We start from the raw sequence: 13,319 nt of genomic DNA, 5'->3' as shown, positions 1-13,319 counted from the left end.
AGATGTCCCTAAGTTAAACTTTCAATACTGTCTCACTTTTGTGATCTTGACCTATTGTTCTGTAGGACTATATTATTGCTCTATGTGATAGTGAAGGTGAACATGAAATGGAGTATCTAAGAGCAGAGGATAAAAGACCTATTCCTGCAGACATTGATTTTTGAAGGTTGGAAAAATCCCTCTGTTAAAAAGTTGCTTCTACTTTAACAGACTTATCCCATCCATCATTAGTCAGTGTAAAGTGTATTTCCTACATTATGCATGTAACCCATAAAATCAAGAATTGAGAAATACCATACATTGAAACCTTGGTTGCAATGCATCCTCCTGTGTAGTTCTCTCTGGCATATGATGATGCATGTCTGACTTATCACAGAATGTTAGGGGCTGGAAGGTACCTTGAAAGATCATCCAGTCCAACCTTCCTGCCAGAGCAGGATCACCTATACCAGATCACACAGGAATGTATCCAGGCAGGTTTTGAATATCTCCAGAGAAGAAGACTCCACAACCCCCCTAGGCTGCCTGTTCCAGTGTTCTGTCACCCTCACAGTGAAAAAAAATTACCCTCATGTTTACATGGAACTTCCCATGCCTCAATTGCTGTAAAGGATTTTTCAGCAGTCACAATGCCTTGCTTTCCAGTTAGGTCACATGCTGTAAAGATATTAAGCATTTTCTTAGTTTTTATGTCTGCTTTTTCTTTTTTTTGTTTGTTTGTTTGTAGGTTTTCTGTTTGTTTTTGTTGTTTCTTATGGGTTTTGTTTGTTTGTTTGTTGTTTGTTTTCCATGTAGTCACAAAGACTTGAGCATGGCAGAGAAAAAAGAAATATTAGTAATATTTGTTGGACCAACCATCACAGCTCATTTATCACTCATGAACATTTTCTTCTTATACTTTTCTATCTCTTAAGACTGTGAGCTGGAACATGTATATAACATGTTTTTTTCTTTGGAATCTTTTAATTCTGTCTTTGCATTTTTATGACTGTGGCTTTCAAAATGTATCTATATTTATTCTGCATATTGGTGTTTGATCTCATGGACTATAAATATAGTGCATGACAAGATTGTACATGAAAATTAAATTTTTTATGTTCTACTTCATCCAAATAAAAATCCAAGCAGCAATATTGATAGAAGAAGCGCCTCTGATAACAATATTCCTGAAGATAAAATGGCAAGATAGATTTTGTAGGTAGAAGTTTGTATCTTTATTAAGCCAGCTGCTTACTTGGAAAAGTTAGAGAGACTTTCAGACACACAAGTCCTTCTTCATGTCTGATACAGAAGCATCAGAGTTCAAAGCTAAATCCGGGTTGAAAGGCATTGCTCAGAGTTTAATTATAGAGCATTTTTCATAAAACAGTCACTGCAGTTCTTAACACTAGGTCCCACTCCTCACAACTCCTTCACAAGATGAACCTCGAGTCTAGGCTATAAAAAGCCTTGACTTTAGCAGAAGCATTGGCTTTATGTCACATTAATTTCCTTGCACATGCTTATCTCTTCAAGTTTCACAGATTATAAACTACCACTTTCTCTTTTTCCTTACAACTTTCCTACCTTATTAACTTATCCTTCCTCACCTATCCCTTCTACTCTACACAAGAAAACCATGCAAGAAAGATGTATCAGGTGATGTAATATACTAAAATGAGCAATCTTCTCAACTTCAGTTTGAAGTCTTCTGTTCTGAGGATTGAAAAGAGCTTGCATGCTCAAGAACTTGATTGTTTCTTGGTATCATAGATCCTCATAGCTGGAGGTTCACAAACACTTTCAACAGAATGTTCCAAACTACTGCACAAAAAATTTTCTCAAGGTAGGGAACCTCTAATCCTATGACAGCTTTGGTTTTTTTATTTTTATTTTTTTTAAACACATTAAGGGAAAACTCAAATGACTTCTAGGTTTTTCTGTGAACCACGTCTTTGCCCTACTGGAGCACAAAGCTAGGAATTTCTAACTCCTATAATTCTTTTGCTTCAACAAATTCCTTTTGGCTCTAATAATCATCTATTGGTAGTTTTTTAGTAGCAAATGACAATACCTTAGGTGAGCTACAAGTCAATTGGCATTGACTGTATTCAAGGGATTTCCCAATACTGTAACCAATTTCAAAGGAAAATAAAACTGAGTGGTGTTATGAAGTTTGACTAAAGATTTTGTGGCAAATCTTGAAGCCTTCACAATATTTTTTTTTTTTTGGGGGGGGGTAATGTTTTGGGTATCTTTACTGTGAAAATAGTAATTTCTGATTCACCTTAAACGTTCTGATTATTTTTCTTTGCTGTCAATAGCAGAGTATTTAAGAAAAATAAACATCCCTTTTGTAGATTTCTGCAAAAGCTGTCATTTATTTATGTTGCCAAACAACAGTTTATCTGTAACAGTATTGGATCATAAAATCACTGAAAGCTTTTAAACCTAGCCAAACAGGAAAAAGAGCTTCAGTTGCTGTAGCTGATGAGATTTTTTAGTGGTTTCTGTAAAGATGAGAAAACTATTTGATAGCATCTATGACACATAGCTGTCTATAAGCTTTCCTCTGAGGTGAAGCATAAATTATGGACAGTTACTGAAATACATCTGCAACAATATCCATATCTGTAGCTGCCATATCGATGTTGTAACTTCTCTTTTAGAAATCTAGTACTGGTGAGTGAAAGTATTAACATCTGCATCTGCAATGGTATTTCAAATAATGTTTTATGGTACTGTAAGTAGTTCTACATCCATTTTTCCACATTGAACTGTGTAAAGCACAATAACTGTGCCTCTTTTTAAAAGGGAAATAGTTTTGTAATCACTCGAAAGGGCTATGCTTTGCCATAGAAAATTGTTTTCCATGTGGTATTTGGTGATTGTATTGCATAGGAAGTGATGGAGATTATATTTATCTTGATCTTATATTTATCTTGATCTTTATTTATAAGAAAAGATAGAGGTAAAATTTTGTCCATTATGGCCCATGAGAGGTCCATAAGCAAGGGCTACTTAGGCATGATACAAATTAACAAGAGATCCTAATCTCTGGGATCTTTAAGTCCAAAGTGAAAACCTGGAGTTGAAAGAACTTCCTTGTCTTTTCCCTTGTATGCGTAGGCACAAGAAAAGAAAACAGAAACTTTCATATCTAGTTGGAAATCCCATGGAACTACATCTTTTTAATTATATTATGGTTCTTTGTGTCAGGCTCATATTCGCATTTGCATGCTCCTTCGTGATCTACTTGTAATTAAAATATGTTTTCTTTTTGTTAATATTCTGTGTTGAAATTATTGTAAGATGCATGGTACTGTTTCTTCAGAAACTACTGTAGTTCATCTTTTAAACATGAACTATAATGTAATCATTAGAAGATAAATTTTGATTAAAATCTGAAATTACTTTTGGGATGGTACTTTTTATTTCACTGTGGTTTTGCTCTAAAGCATGGGTACTATTGGGAGTATTCCATCCAATCAAACAAGTTTTGCAGACAATCTCTTCCATAGATTTGCAAACATGAACCCCAAACAAAAGAACAATGAAATGTTCTGAAGCAGATGATTTGATTAATAGAAGGTGGAAAATGTAAAATAATTTATTTTGTGTCTGGTGGATTTTATGTGCAAAGAAATCTGTCCCGTTTTGAGCTTAGTGATATGTAAGTCATTTAATCATTAACAGGCACCAGAAAAATCATTAAAATGTTGTAAATCTGCTTACTTCATATTTGCCATGTGTATAAAAAAAAAATTAAAAAGAGACTGTGGATTCTTGGAAAAAATAGATTGGCTAAAGAAAATTTTTTGATCTTTTTTCATATTTTATCTTTTTTATGTAAAATAAAGATTACATTGGCCTGCTCCAAACACAGCAGTCTGCTTGAGCTGAACACATTAAGTTTTCCTTTCTATAGGAAGATAGCTCTCGAGTTGTTTAGTACTCTGGATTACATTCTACTTCCATTATTAAGTATCTTTCCTGATATTTGGGCTGAGAAATTTGAAATATCTTCTTTCTGTGCCAAATTCCAGAACTGCTTGCATTGCTTGCATTTGTGCATTATGCGCGAAGAGATATTTTGATAATTTGTCCACTCTATAATTTCTCTTCAACTGTTTTCATTTTATTACTCCCTAACCTGTCTTCATTTTGATACCATGCTTATCATGGTAGTGACTAAGCTATAGTTTCTGAGAATTTAAAATTTCTGTTTATATTTGACAAATATGGAAATATTTATAGATTAAATTTAAGAAGTGAGAGTATTCTTTGTCTCTCCTGCTTCTTTCCCGTTGGTCTTCAGCTGCTTCTGTCTTTCCACGGGCTCCCAAACCAGAATGTAGATATTGCCCTGCTCCAAACAGGGCAGTCTACTTAAGCTGGTCACATTAAAATTTCCTTTGTATAAAATGATATCTCTTGAGTTGTTTAGTACTCTATATTATATTCTAATTCAGTTATCAAGTACTTTTCCTGATAGTTGGTCTGAGCAATTTGTAATATCTTCTTTCTGTACTGAATTCCTGCACTGCTAGAATTGTTTGCATTGCTTGCACTTGTGCATTATGAGTCAAGAGGAAGAAGAAATTACATTTTAGAGGTGTTTGTATCTGAGAAATTGCACTTTAGAAATGTGTATGCATATTCCTGGAATGATGCAGTTTACATGCTGTTCCTTCCTAAGGCTTTAAATAATCTGGCCTATGGTTAGCCAGCACAAGGCATAAAAAATAAATAATAATAATAAAAAAAAATCTGGAGGGTCATGAGTTATCATTTCAAAAATTCACAAGTTGTCTGTCAAAGGGAATCAGAATTTTGATATAATTACTCATAAAGATCAGATCCTAAATGCTCAAAGATCTCTGAAAATAGCAATTATTTGGACAGGCTGGGAATATAGTTAGAGATTCTGTATGTCCTCAGTTTGATAATTATATACAATGAAACACAAGACAGGGACTTAAGGATATTTGTAGATATAACTTAAACAGTAAGTACAGTTCTTAACATTAGAAGGAAGAAATTATAATAATAATTATAGGCTCTATTGCATGCAAGTGTGAATGTGCATCTCTGTGTATATGCTGTCTTGGAGATAATTATTAAATCTCTGTGAAAAATTACAGTAAAGAGTTGAACTAATGCATGTTCTGGGGAGGCTGTAAAAATGTAGCCTGAAAGAATATTTGTTACTTTCTCTTTAAAGCAATTTGCTTTGAAACATTTATTTTATTTTTTATTACACACTAGATTTTTTTTAATAGTATGTGCATTAATTTTTATACTATGTAATTAAATATTTAAAATGTATTAATTTTAAGCACGAGATTTTTTTGTCATTTCTAAAACCCCGTTTCATTGTTGTAATTGAAAAGGAAAATGGTGATAATTAAAACAGTTAACTATAAAGAAGACAATTTATATCAATATAATTTCTAAATATTTTGCCTGTTGTTTCATTGCTTATATCAAGCAAGTTCTATGTGCTTATTTCTGTTAACTAAATTCACTGAATAGAAAGACTATATTGCATTGTTTGTGGCTTGACACAGGCAAAGATGTGGGAGTTAGTTGCTCATCTCACTTTATGGTAAATGCAGGTGTGTGAACACTAGATTGAAATCACACCTGAAGCTAATCATCCATGAAGCCATAAAGGCCCAGCCTAAAAAGAGCTGTTGACTCTGAAAATGTTGTAATTTACTTCTATTTTATTTCCAGATTGCCTTCTCACAGCACAACACTATCATGGATCTGGTGCAGTTCTTTGTCACCTTCTTCAGGTAAAGAGCCTTTTCTGTCTTCTGATAGAAATTGTGAGAATTCTTTTCCATCAAACCATTATCTTAACCATTTTCTTAAGGAATGCCTACGAGGAAGTCTTTAAAATGTATTTGCACTGGTAGAGGATCCAGGCCGTTGCTCTGTAACTACAGACAACTGCTGACATCTTTCCTATGTTCAAGGGTAGAGTCTTCAGGCTCACTTCATAAAGATTAGCTAGATGTGTTCTCTATATTACAGTGGTTAAGAGAAACCAGCTATGAAGCCTTATCTAGTAGGTTTTGTGCGTGATTTTTTTTGTAAACTGTTTCAAATAACCAGTAAAAAGGATGGCTCTGTTCAATAGCTTTTTATTTTTAATTGAATCACTCCACCACTTCACCACTCCACCATGCTTTCCTGACTTTGAGATTAATTGTGAAAGGTGATGCCTGAGATCTGGTTGAGGACGCAATGCAGGAATTGGCTTCAGCTGCCACTGGAGAACTATTATAGGTTCTAAACTTCACTGAAAGACTTCTTAAAAGTTCATCTGTCTTATAAAATGCCAGAAACTTGAATATATATGGATTAGTTACAGTGCTTTGGTAACTTGCAGTGAAGATATTTCCCAATAACCATGTGGTATATGCAGAATGTGACAGTGATGAACAAGCATGTTCGTCAGGCTTCCTGTATTGCTGGAACAGCTGGGCATTTTTTCACAAGTTCACAATACCACTTCTCCTCCTACTTTGCTATGAAGAGCTATACCTGAAGAGTCAGACTCTTGAAAGCCATGAACAAACCAACTTCTGTTAATGTCTGCCTCCTAGAAGGGGGTAGAAATGTTCTGAAATGTTTTGCACTCAATGCATTGGCTAACGGTGAATGGTTTAGTAGTTGTAAAGCACCCCATTCCTCCTCACACAAAGCAGTGAGATGTTGGTTTCTTAAAGCTCGGTATAGTAGTAGTGATTTGCATTTTTGGTGTTTGGCCTTTGCTTTCTTTTAGTTGTTGTGTTTTGGTTTTTTGTTGTTGGGTGGTTGGCTTGTTTGTTTGGTTGGTTTTCTGGGAAGACAGCAACATTTAAAAAATGGTGATTCTCAGACAAAGCTTAAGAAAAAAACTTCTATAGGAGGAAAGCCAAATCTCTCCTAATAGACAGAACAGAGAGACCCTGTGACAAATAACAGAGTTAGTCTAAAAGCAATTTGTTTCTACTCTGTGCTCTAATACAAGCTTAGACAAGGTAAAATATAGCCTCTTTGGTGAGGAAGCCATCTCTAAGATACATTGTGTTAGCTCTCATGGTGAGATGGTCTATCTGATGTGGGTTTTTCTGGGTAAATGCAAACTCACTGTGATTCTGATGCACAAAGAGATCTGTCTGCCTGAACTCTAAGCTGTTTGGGAGCCAAGGCCGATGTAATCCCCCTTACAGAGAGAAAGGCTGGCAGCTATCCTACCTGTCTTTGATGCAGCCCTAGCCTAATTGTATAACCAAGGCTTTCAGCTGGCACTGAGATCAAGAGAGGCTATCTGCAGCATAATGCTAATGATCAATCTTGGGAATCCAGTTGCAGAAAAACAAAAAGTAATAAAAAATAAAGCGGGGGGACGACACAAAAATTAATGCCACGGTAACCTCCAAAAGCACATACAAACCAGGCTAAAGCTTTGCGGTTATGATGAGAAATAGTGTTTATCAAAATATATTTTAATGGTTTTATGGTACTCTTCTGCAAATTATTTAGTATTAAGGTGTCTGTAGACATAGGCAGGATGTTCAGGAGCTGGAGCTCTCGTGTTGTGTTTCTAAGAAAGAAATAGCAACAGAAAAATACCATTATTTTAGCAAGTGTTTGGAAGTACACTTTTGAAACTGGTCCTTTATGGGATGAGTGTTTCAGAACAAAAGCTGAAGTGCATGTTTTACTGCTTGGATCAGAAACATCAAAACAAGAAGCATTCTTAACATTTTCCCAGTGTTGTTCTCTAAGCAATTTATTTAAAACTATATATAATAAAGTGCAAAAGCCATGATTAGATCTGTAATTAATGCTTGATCTACTGAGATATAGTTGTATGTCCTAGAACAGAAAAGTCATATAAATGTGAGTTCTTCTGAACAAATAAGCAGAATATTACAGAAACTGTAGTGCTCCAGAGCATCTGATTCACAGTGGGGAAGAAAAAAAATAAAAGAATGCCTATTTAATTTCAATCTTTTTAGTCTGGAAGGTTTCATTGTGTCTACTGGTGACCTTTATTCTAAGACTAGAAATGCAATCAGGTATGTAATAGTAACAAATTCCCAAGTCTTATAAAAACTGTGGCATCTTTGTTGCTTTAGTCAATGCTTTTTAGCTCATGCCTTGAAGACTTTTAGCCATCACACAAATTGAGAAGCGTGTGACCTTTTTTTTTTTTTCCCCACCTGCTTTGAAGCGGTGGAGATCTCATTAGAAAATTTCACAGGCAGCAAATATGAATGATATTTCTTCTTTTATTGAAGAAATGCAGGTCCCATAGTTAAAGTCTATTTCTGTATTACCCTGACCAGTAAAACACTCAATAAGCTAAAGCCTGGCTTTTTTTTTTTTCCTAAACTGTAAGTGATAAAGTAGTCTGCAGTGTTATCAAATCTAACATGAATATATTGGTTTAGCTGGGTAGGTAGCCAGGGTAGGCATTTCATAATGAGATATGAAGGATCTTTAGTTTCTGAAAACACTCTTCACTTTTTCTTTAGATCATATACTACCATGTGTAAGATTTGACAATATTCAGTATTTGTTAGTTTTTATCATATATCCAGAACTGAGAGCCAAGCAGCTCTTTAGTTCTAAACCTGCTGTTAAATAAAATCATAGTTAAAATTTATAGCAATACTCATGTGTTTCTCAGAAAAAACTATTTGTATCATGTATGTGAAGCAGAAGTTCTGTTAAGAAATGCAGTTTTGTTTCACAATCAAACCCCAGGCAAACATGAAATCAAAACAGGTGACTAAGGTTAGCTAGTAGTATTTTTGTGATAAGTAATGATATGCAACTGCTACTGTCAAAACTCTTTTATCAAAGCCTGTTTCAAGTACTCAATGCCAACTACTAGCTAATCAGGCACTTTCTCTGAGTGTACATCTCTGTGTTCACAGAGTGATTGCTTTCATTCTTGTTGGTTTGGATTTTGGGGTGAAGCTGCCCACTTGTGGAATTTATGACTGGCTGGAATGATGCACTTTTATAACATCTCTCCTTAATACTACGAATTAAGGAATTTCCAGTTTGTAATAAGTAGGGTAATATTGAGAAATATGGATGCATTAAAAGTTTGAAAATCCTTCTTTGGTCTGTGCTTTAAGAAATTCCATGGGAAATTACAGTCGTTTAGGGTCAGAGGTACATTGTAACAAATCTGTCTGTGAGCACTATCAGTGAGAGAAAACAATATCCAGAATATGCCCAGTGCTTGTTGTAGGAGAAAGGGATTGGCATTTAGGTTAGTAAGAGGACTAATAGCATGAGCTACAATAGGGATTACAGCAGATACTGAAGAACCAGATTTATAACCCCTATATGTATGCCTGTGTGCCAGAACTTCAGAAGAGTTAATTTAGTTGTGTTTCACACAGGGGGAGTGGATGGCAGCATTTCAGCAGGTTGTATCAGAGCTCTTGAGAGCTTCAGTACCTGAACCTGCCATTCTGGATATAAATTTGCAATGGGTGAATTCTTCCTCTTTACCAGTATCCTTTGATATAGTTGCCTGGCTTCATGTTTTGATTTTGTTCAAATAAAGAATGATAAATTAATGCTAGATTTTGGCTTTATGAGACGAAAATATTGATCTCTGTAACACTGTGTCAGGATCCAATCACATCCACTATGTCTAGGTTCTCAGAAAGTGAAGGAGTCTTATAAATCTAAATTAGAATATATTCTGGGAACGTGAAAATCAAATTATCTTATCAAAATAGATTTTATCTTTGGGCTAGAATAAAATTGATTTTTACTTAGTGATGCATTAAACAGTTTTCACATCATTTAGAAGCAAGTAGTTGTCAGACTTCTACTGGGACAAACATGCCTATACTGCAGTTGAGCAATCTGAGTTGTTTTGTTGGGTTTGTTTTGTTTAAAGTGTTTGTTTTGAATTGTGGGATATAGTTTTGTCTTTCATTCTCTGAATCATCCAGAAACTTTGTCATCACTGTGGAATTATTTGATATGCTCTTATTACTTGAGAGGGCAGCCACTTGTTATTGGCCTGAAGGCAAAGTAGATTCCCCAGTACCACTGGATCAGTTGCTCTTCAAAAAAGTGGATGAGTCAGTTAATCCCTTGGTGAAAAGAACTGTTTTTCATCATTTTTTCTTGTTTTTCTTCTTTCTGTGTTTGTCCTTTGAGTCATTTGGAAGGGTATGTGAGTGCACTAGTGCTTGTAGTACTTTGATTTCAACATGCACTGTTCCTCAAAGTACAAAACAGTTGCTCAGCTTGTTATCTGAAGGTGGCCTGTGTAGTTTTATATACAGTGGATGCAGTTAACATTTTAAACTTCTCACTTTCCATCTCTCTCTCTCTCTCTGTATATATATATATATAAATCAAATACACTAAGTGAGAGCTGTTTGTTCTGCCTGGTGAAGGTTTTAATGCCAAATTCTGCTCACTTCATAATAAATAGAAATAAGCTTTGGAGTTACTTTTAAATGCGGGAGGGAGTCATAGGGTTAAGATTTGAGTGACAGTAAGACAATTTGAAAGACTTTTCCCCTTTCTTTGAGAGAGAAAAATAGACTCTTGAGTTACCCTCTTCATAGTGTATAGTCTCGCACTCCAAAACTACTCCTGCTTTTATAAAATCTCATTTGAATCTGAGCTGCCACTTTTGTAGTATTGTTCACCACAAAAGTCTGAAATACACTTTTCTGAAGAAAGTATATCTTTTTTTTAAGTCAGTATTTTGTAGGCTCCTTTACTCTAAGGCAGTTCTGTAGTGTTCTTCTTTCAGGGATGCATCTTTTTTCCAGCTGCATTGTATTTGGCTTCCTAAGAAGCATCACAGATAATTCATACTTTGTGGTTTCAATCTCTACGTTTCATATTGTATTTTCTTAAATCGGATTAGTCAGTTGTTTTCTTAGACTAAAATAACATTGATGCTCACAGCTATTTGTCTTCTAGAGTGCTTAAGCCTGGTTACTTTTTTTTTTATGAAACTCCAGTCCACTGTAATTTAAACAAAAGAGCTAGAACAGGTTTTCATCTGTGATAAATGGACTTGGAGTTTTGCTTTTGTCATTTTAATTCAGAAGAGAAGCAGTTCTGTCTTCTCGTGACAAGTTATATGTGCCAGTCGCAAAGTCAACTTCAGAAGTTTGTTTCCAGATGTAAGAATATAGTGAAGTGGGGTGAAAGCTGATGAGGAAAAATAATAACAAAAATAAAGGAAGTAAAAAATATTGGTATTTTGCCTTAGGCAATAATGTCATTCTCTGTTATAGCAAGTGACAAGCAGCTTTCTCAAGCACTCTGCCAGTCTGTCTGCAGACACAGGATGGCATGTTGTGGAGTGAGTGACGTCGCAGAAACGAGCAATCTGTTTATGGCAGTAGAGAAATATTCATGGTCCTTGTGTTCAGTTGTAATAAATCACTGAAAGAGAATAAAGAGATTGCTAGACTCTGCATTATGCTGTGGGTTCCATAGCTGCTAACATACTGAATCAAATTACTACTTTTGAGAAGAGAGAGGAGAATTGAAGGGAATTCACAGAATCACACAATACATCCAGTTGGAAGATACCTCAAAGATCATCCAGTCCAACCCTCAACCCAAGTGGAATATTAATTAAAATATTCCAGTAAAATTTCCTGGTACCAAATGAAGTATTTTCTGTGGAAAATTTTGGTGGCTTTAATTTATTTATTAGAGTTCAAACATATTTTGTCAACAAGAAGCACAATTATGGAAACTCTATTGTGGATTCCAAGAGCTGCCCTAAAAAGCAAATAATGAAAAGCAGTTATATAATCTATTTATAATTTTAAATCTGAATCTAATCTGCATATGTGGCCCAGTCATTTTCTATATCATAATTGGTTTTCTGTGCATTCAATAATTTTGGCTAATATTTTAAGAAAACTCTTTACAGTTTCAAAATTTATATATTTTTTTCCTTACATGTCTCAAGACTTTTAAATCAAAATTCTAAATATCAGTTTAAGGGGTATCAGGGGGTTTGTTTTCCTCATACAGTACAGTCACAGAACAAAATGATGCTTATTTGGCCTGGAAATCTAAAAATGCTTACTCTGTCTTCAGGAAAATGTCATATTAATAGGGCTAGTAATAAGGAGAGTGATGACTTTTTTGCACCTACCACTTCAATTATATTTGCCTCTTTGTGAAAGGTATTGGAAATGCTACATAATGAAAGGTGAAATCCTTTAGGAGTGCATTAAATTTCTTGATTATATTTGAGTCTAATACTCTGAACAATGATGGCATGGCTTGGTGACTCTTAATGTTGGATTTTTTCTTTCTATGATTTATTATCAAAGGATATATGCACTAGAGAAACAGTGCAGAGAAAGAAAAGAATGAGAGGCAAGCATAAAAAAAAAATCTTGAAATAATGTGAATCTTCTGGTTTGGAAGGCTGCTGAAATGTGATTTTAGTTGGCATTTTTTCTTCCTGAAATTCACTAATTGACTGATTCGATTAAAGAAGTCTTTTTATCCTTCTTTAATTTTTAAATCTTAAATTAGCATAAATCAGAAAAAATCATCATGAAAACAAGCAGAAGTGAAAGAACAACTGTTTTGAAATATAAATTATATTGTGTATGTAATACTTCTTAAAATTACTACAGAAAATATTAAATCCCATATTCTGTAATTTGTCTGCAAATTTAATGGAGAGAGGTTTTTGGTAGTGGTGTTTTTTTTTTTTTTTTTTTTTTTTTTTTTTTCTTTTTAGATCTGGAGTTTTTATAAACACCACTTGTTGAGAGAAGTATAGAGTTTTTCACCCGTGAAGGGCAAAACCATAAAATTACATGAAATATATGAAAGACTTTTCCATGAGCAAAAGAAACATAATCACACTTTATGGGTGTGATGTTCTATTTATTCTATGGAGATTAATTTCAGTTTATGTTAGATTAAGACCCTTGGATTGTAAATCTTCTTTATTTGCTGCTTCAAAGGGGTGAAAAGAAGAACTGCTGAGAGTTAAAGTTCACATCTAGAGCTTTATTGCATAATATATTTCAGAGTCCTTTTAAATGGTTCACTTTTTTTTTGACATTGTATTGGCAGAATGAAATGTGAATGTTGGTCTTCTGGATAGCATCCTGCTGTACAATAGATCCATTTTCCCTTTTTAGTTGTATATAAAAGCTATTCACATAATCATTCATTCATACATTACTTACAGTAGCTTCTGGTATGGCTTTTGGTATAGTTAATATGAAAAAACAGCTTTATTTTTATGTATATAAATTATGTATGCAGGAAAATAGAAGGACAATATATGCCTTCGTGCA

General features: G+C 34.4%; 1 protein-coding gene across 1 annotated transcript in view; it reads left to right on the top strand.

Annotated features, from left to right (window-relative positions):
* ATRNL1 (attractin like 1) overlaps nt 1-13,319 on the top strand; it is a 538,433-nt gene that overhangs the window by 270,135 nt on the left and 254,979 nt on the right. The window contains exon 25 of the mRNA XM_054382173.1: nt 5,719-5,780. Coding sequence (XP_054238148.1) covers nt 5,719-5,780 — 62 coding nt within the window. The remainder of the gene's footprint in view (nt 1-5,718; nt 5,781-13,319) is intronic.

The sequence above is a fragment of the Indicator indicator genome, chromosome 7 (assembly GCF_027791375.1).
Source record: "Indicator indicator isolate 239-I01 chromosome 7, UM_Iind_1.1, whole genome shotgun sequence".
In the NCBI taxonomy this organism is placed as follows: Eukaryota; Metazoa; Chordata; class Aves; order Piciformes; family Indicatoridae; genus Indicator; species Indicator indicator.
Note: the sequence above shows the minus strand (reverse complement) of the source record. Positions and strands in the feature narration are given on the sequence as shown.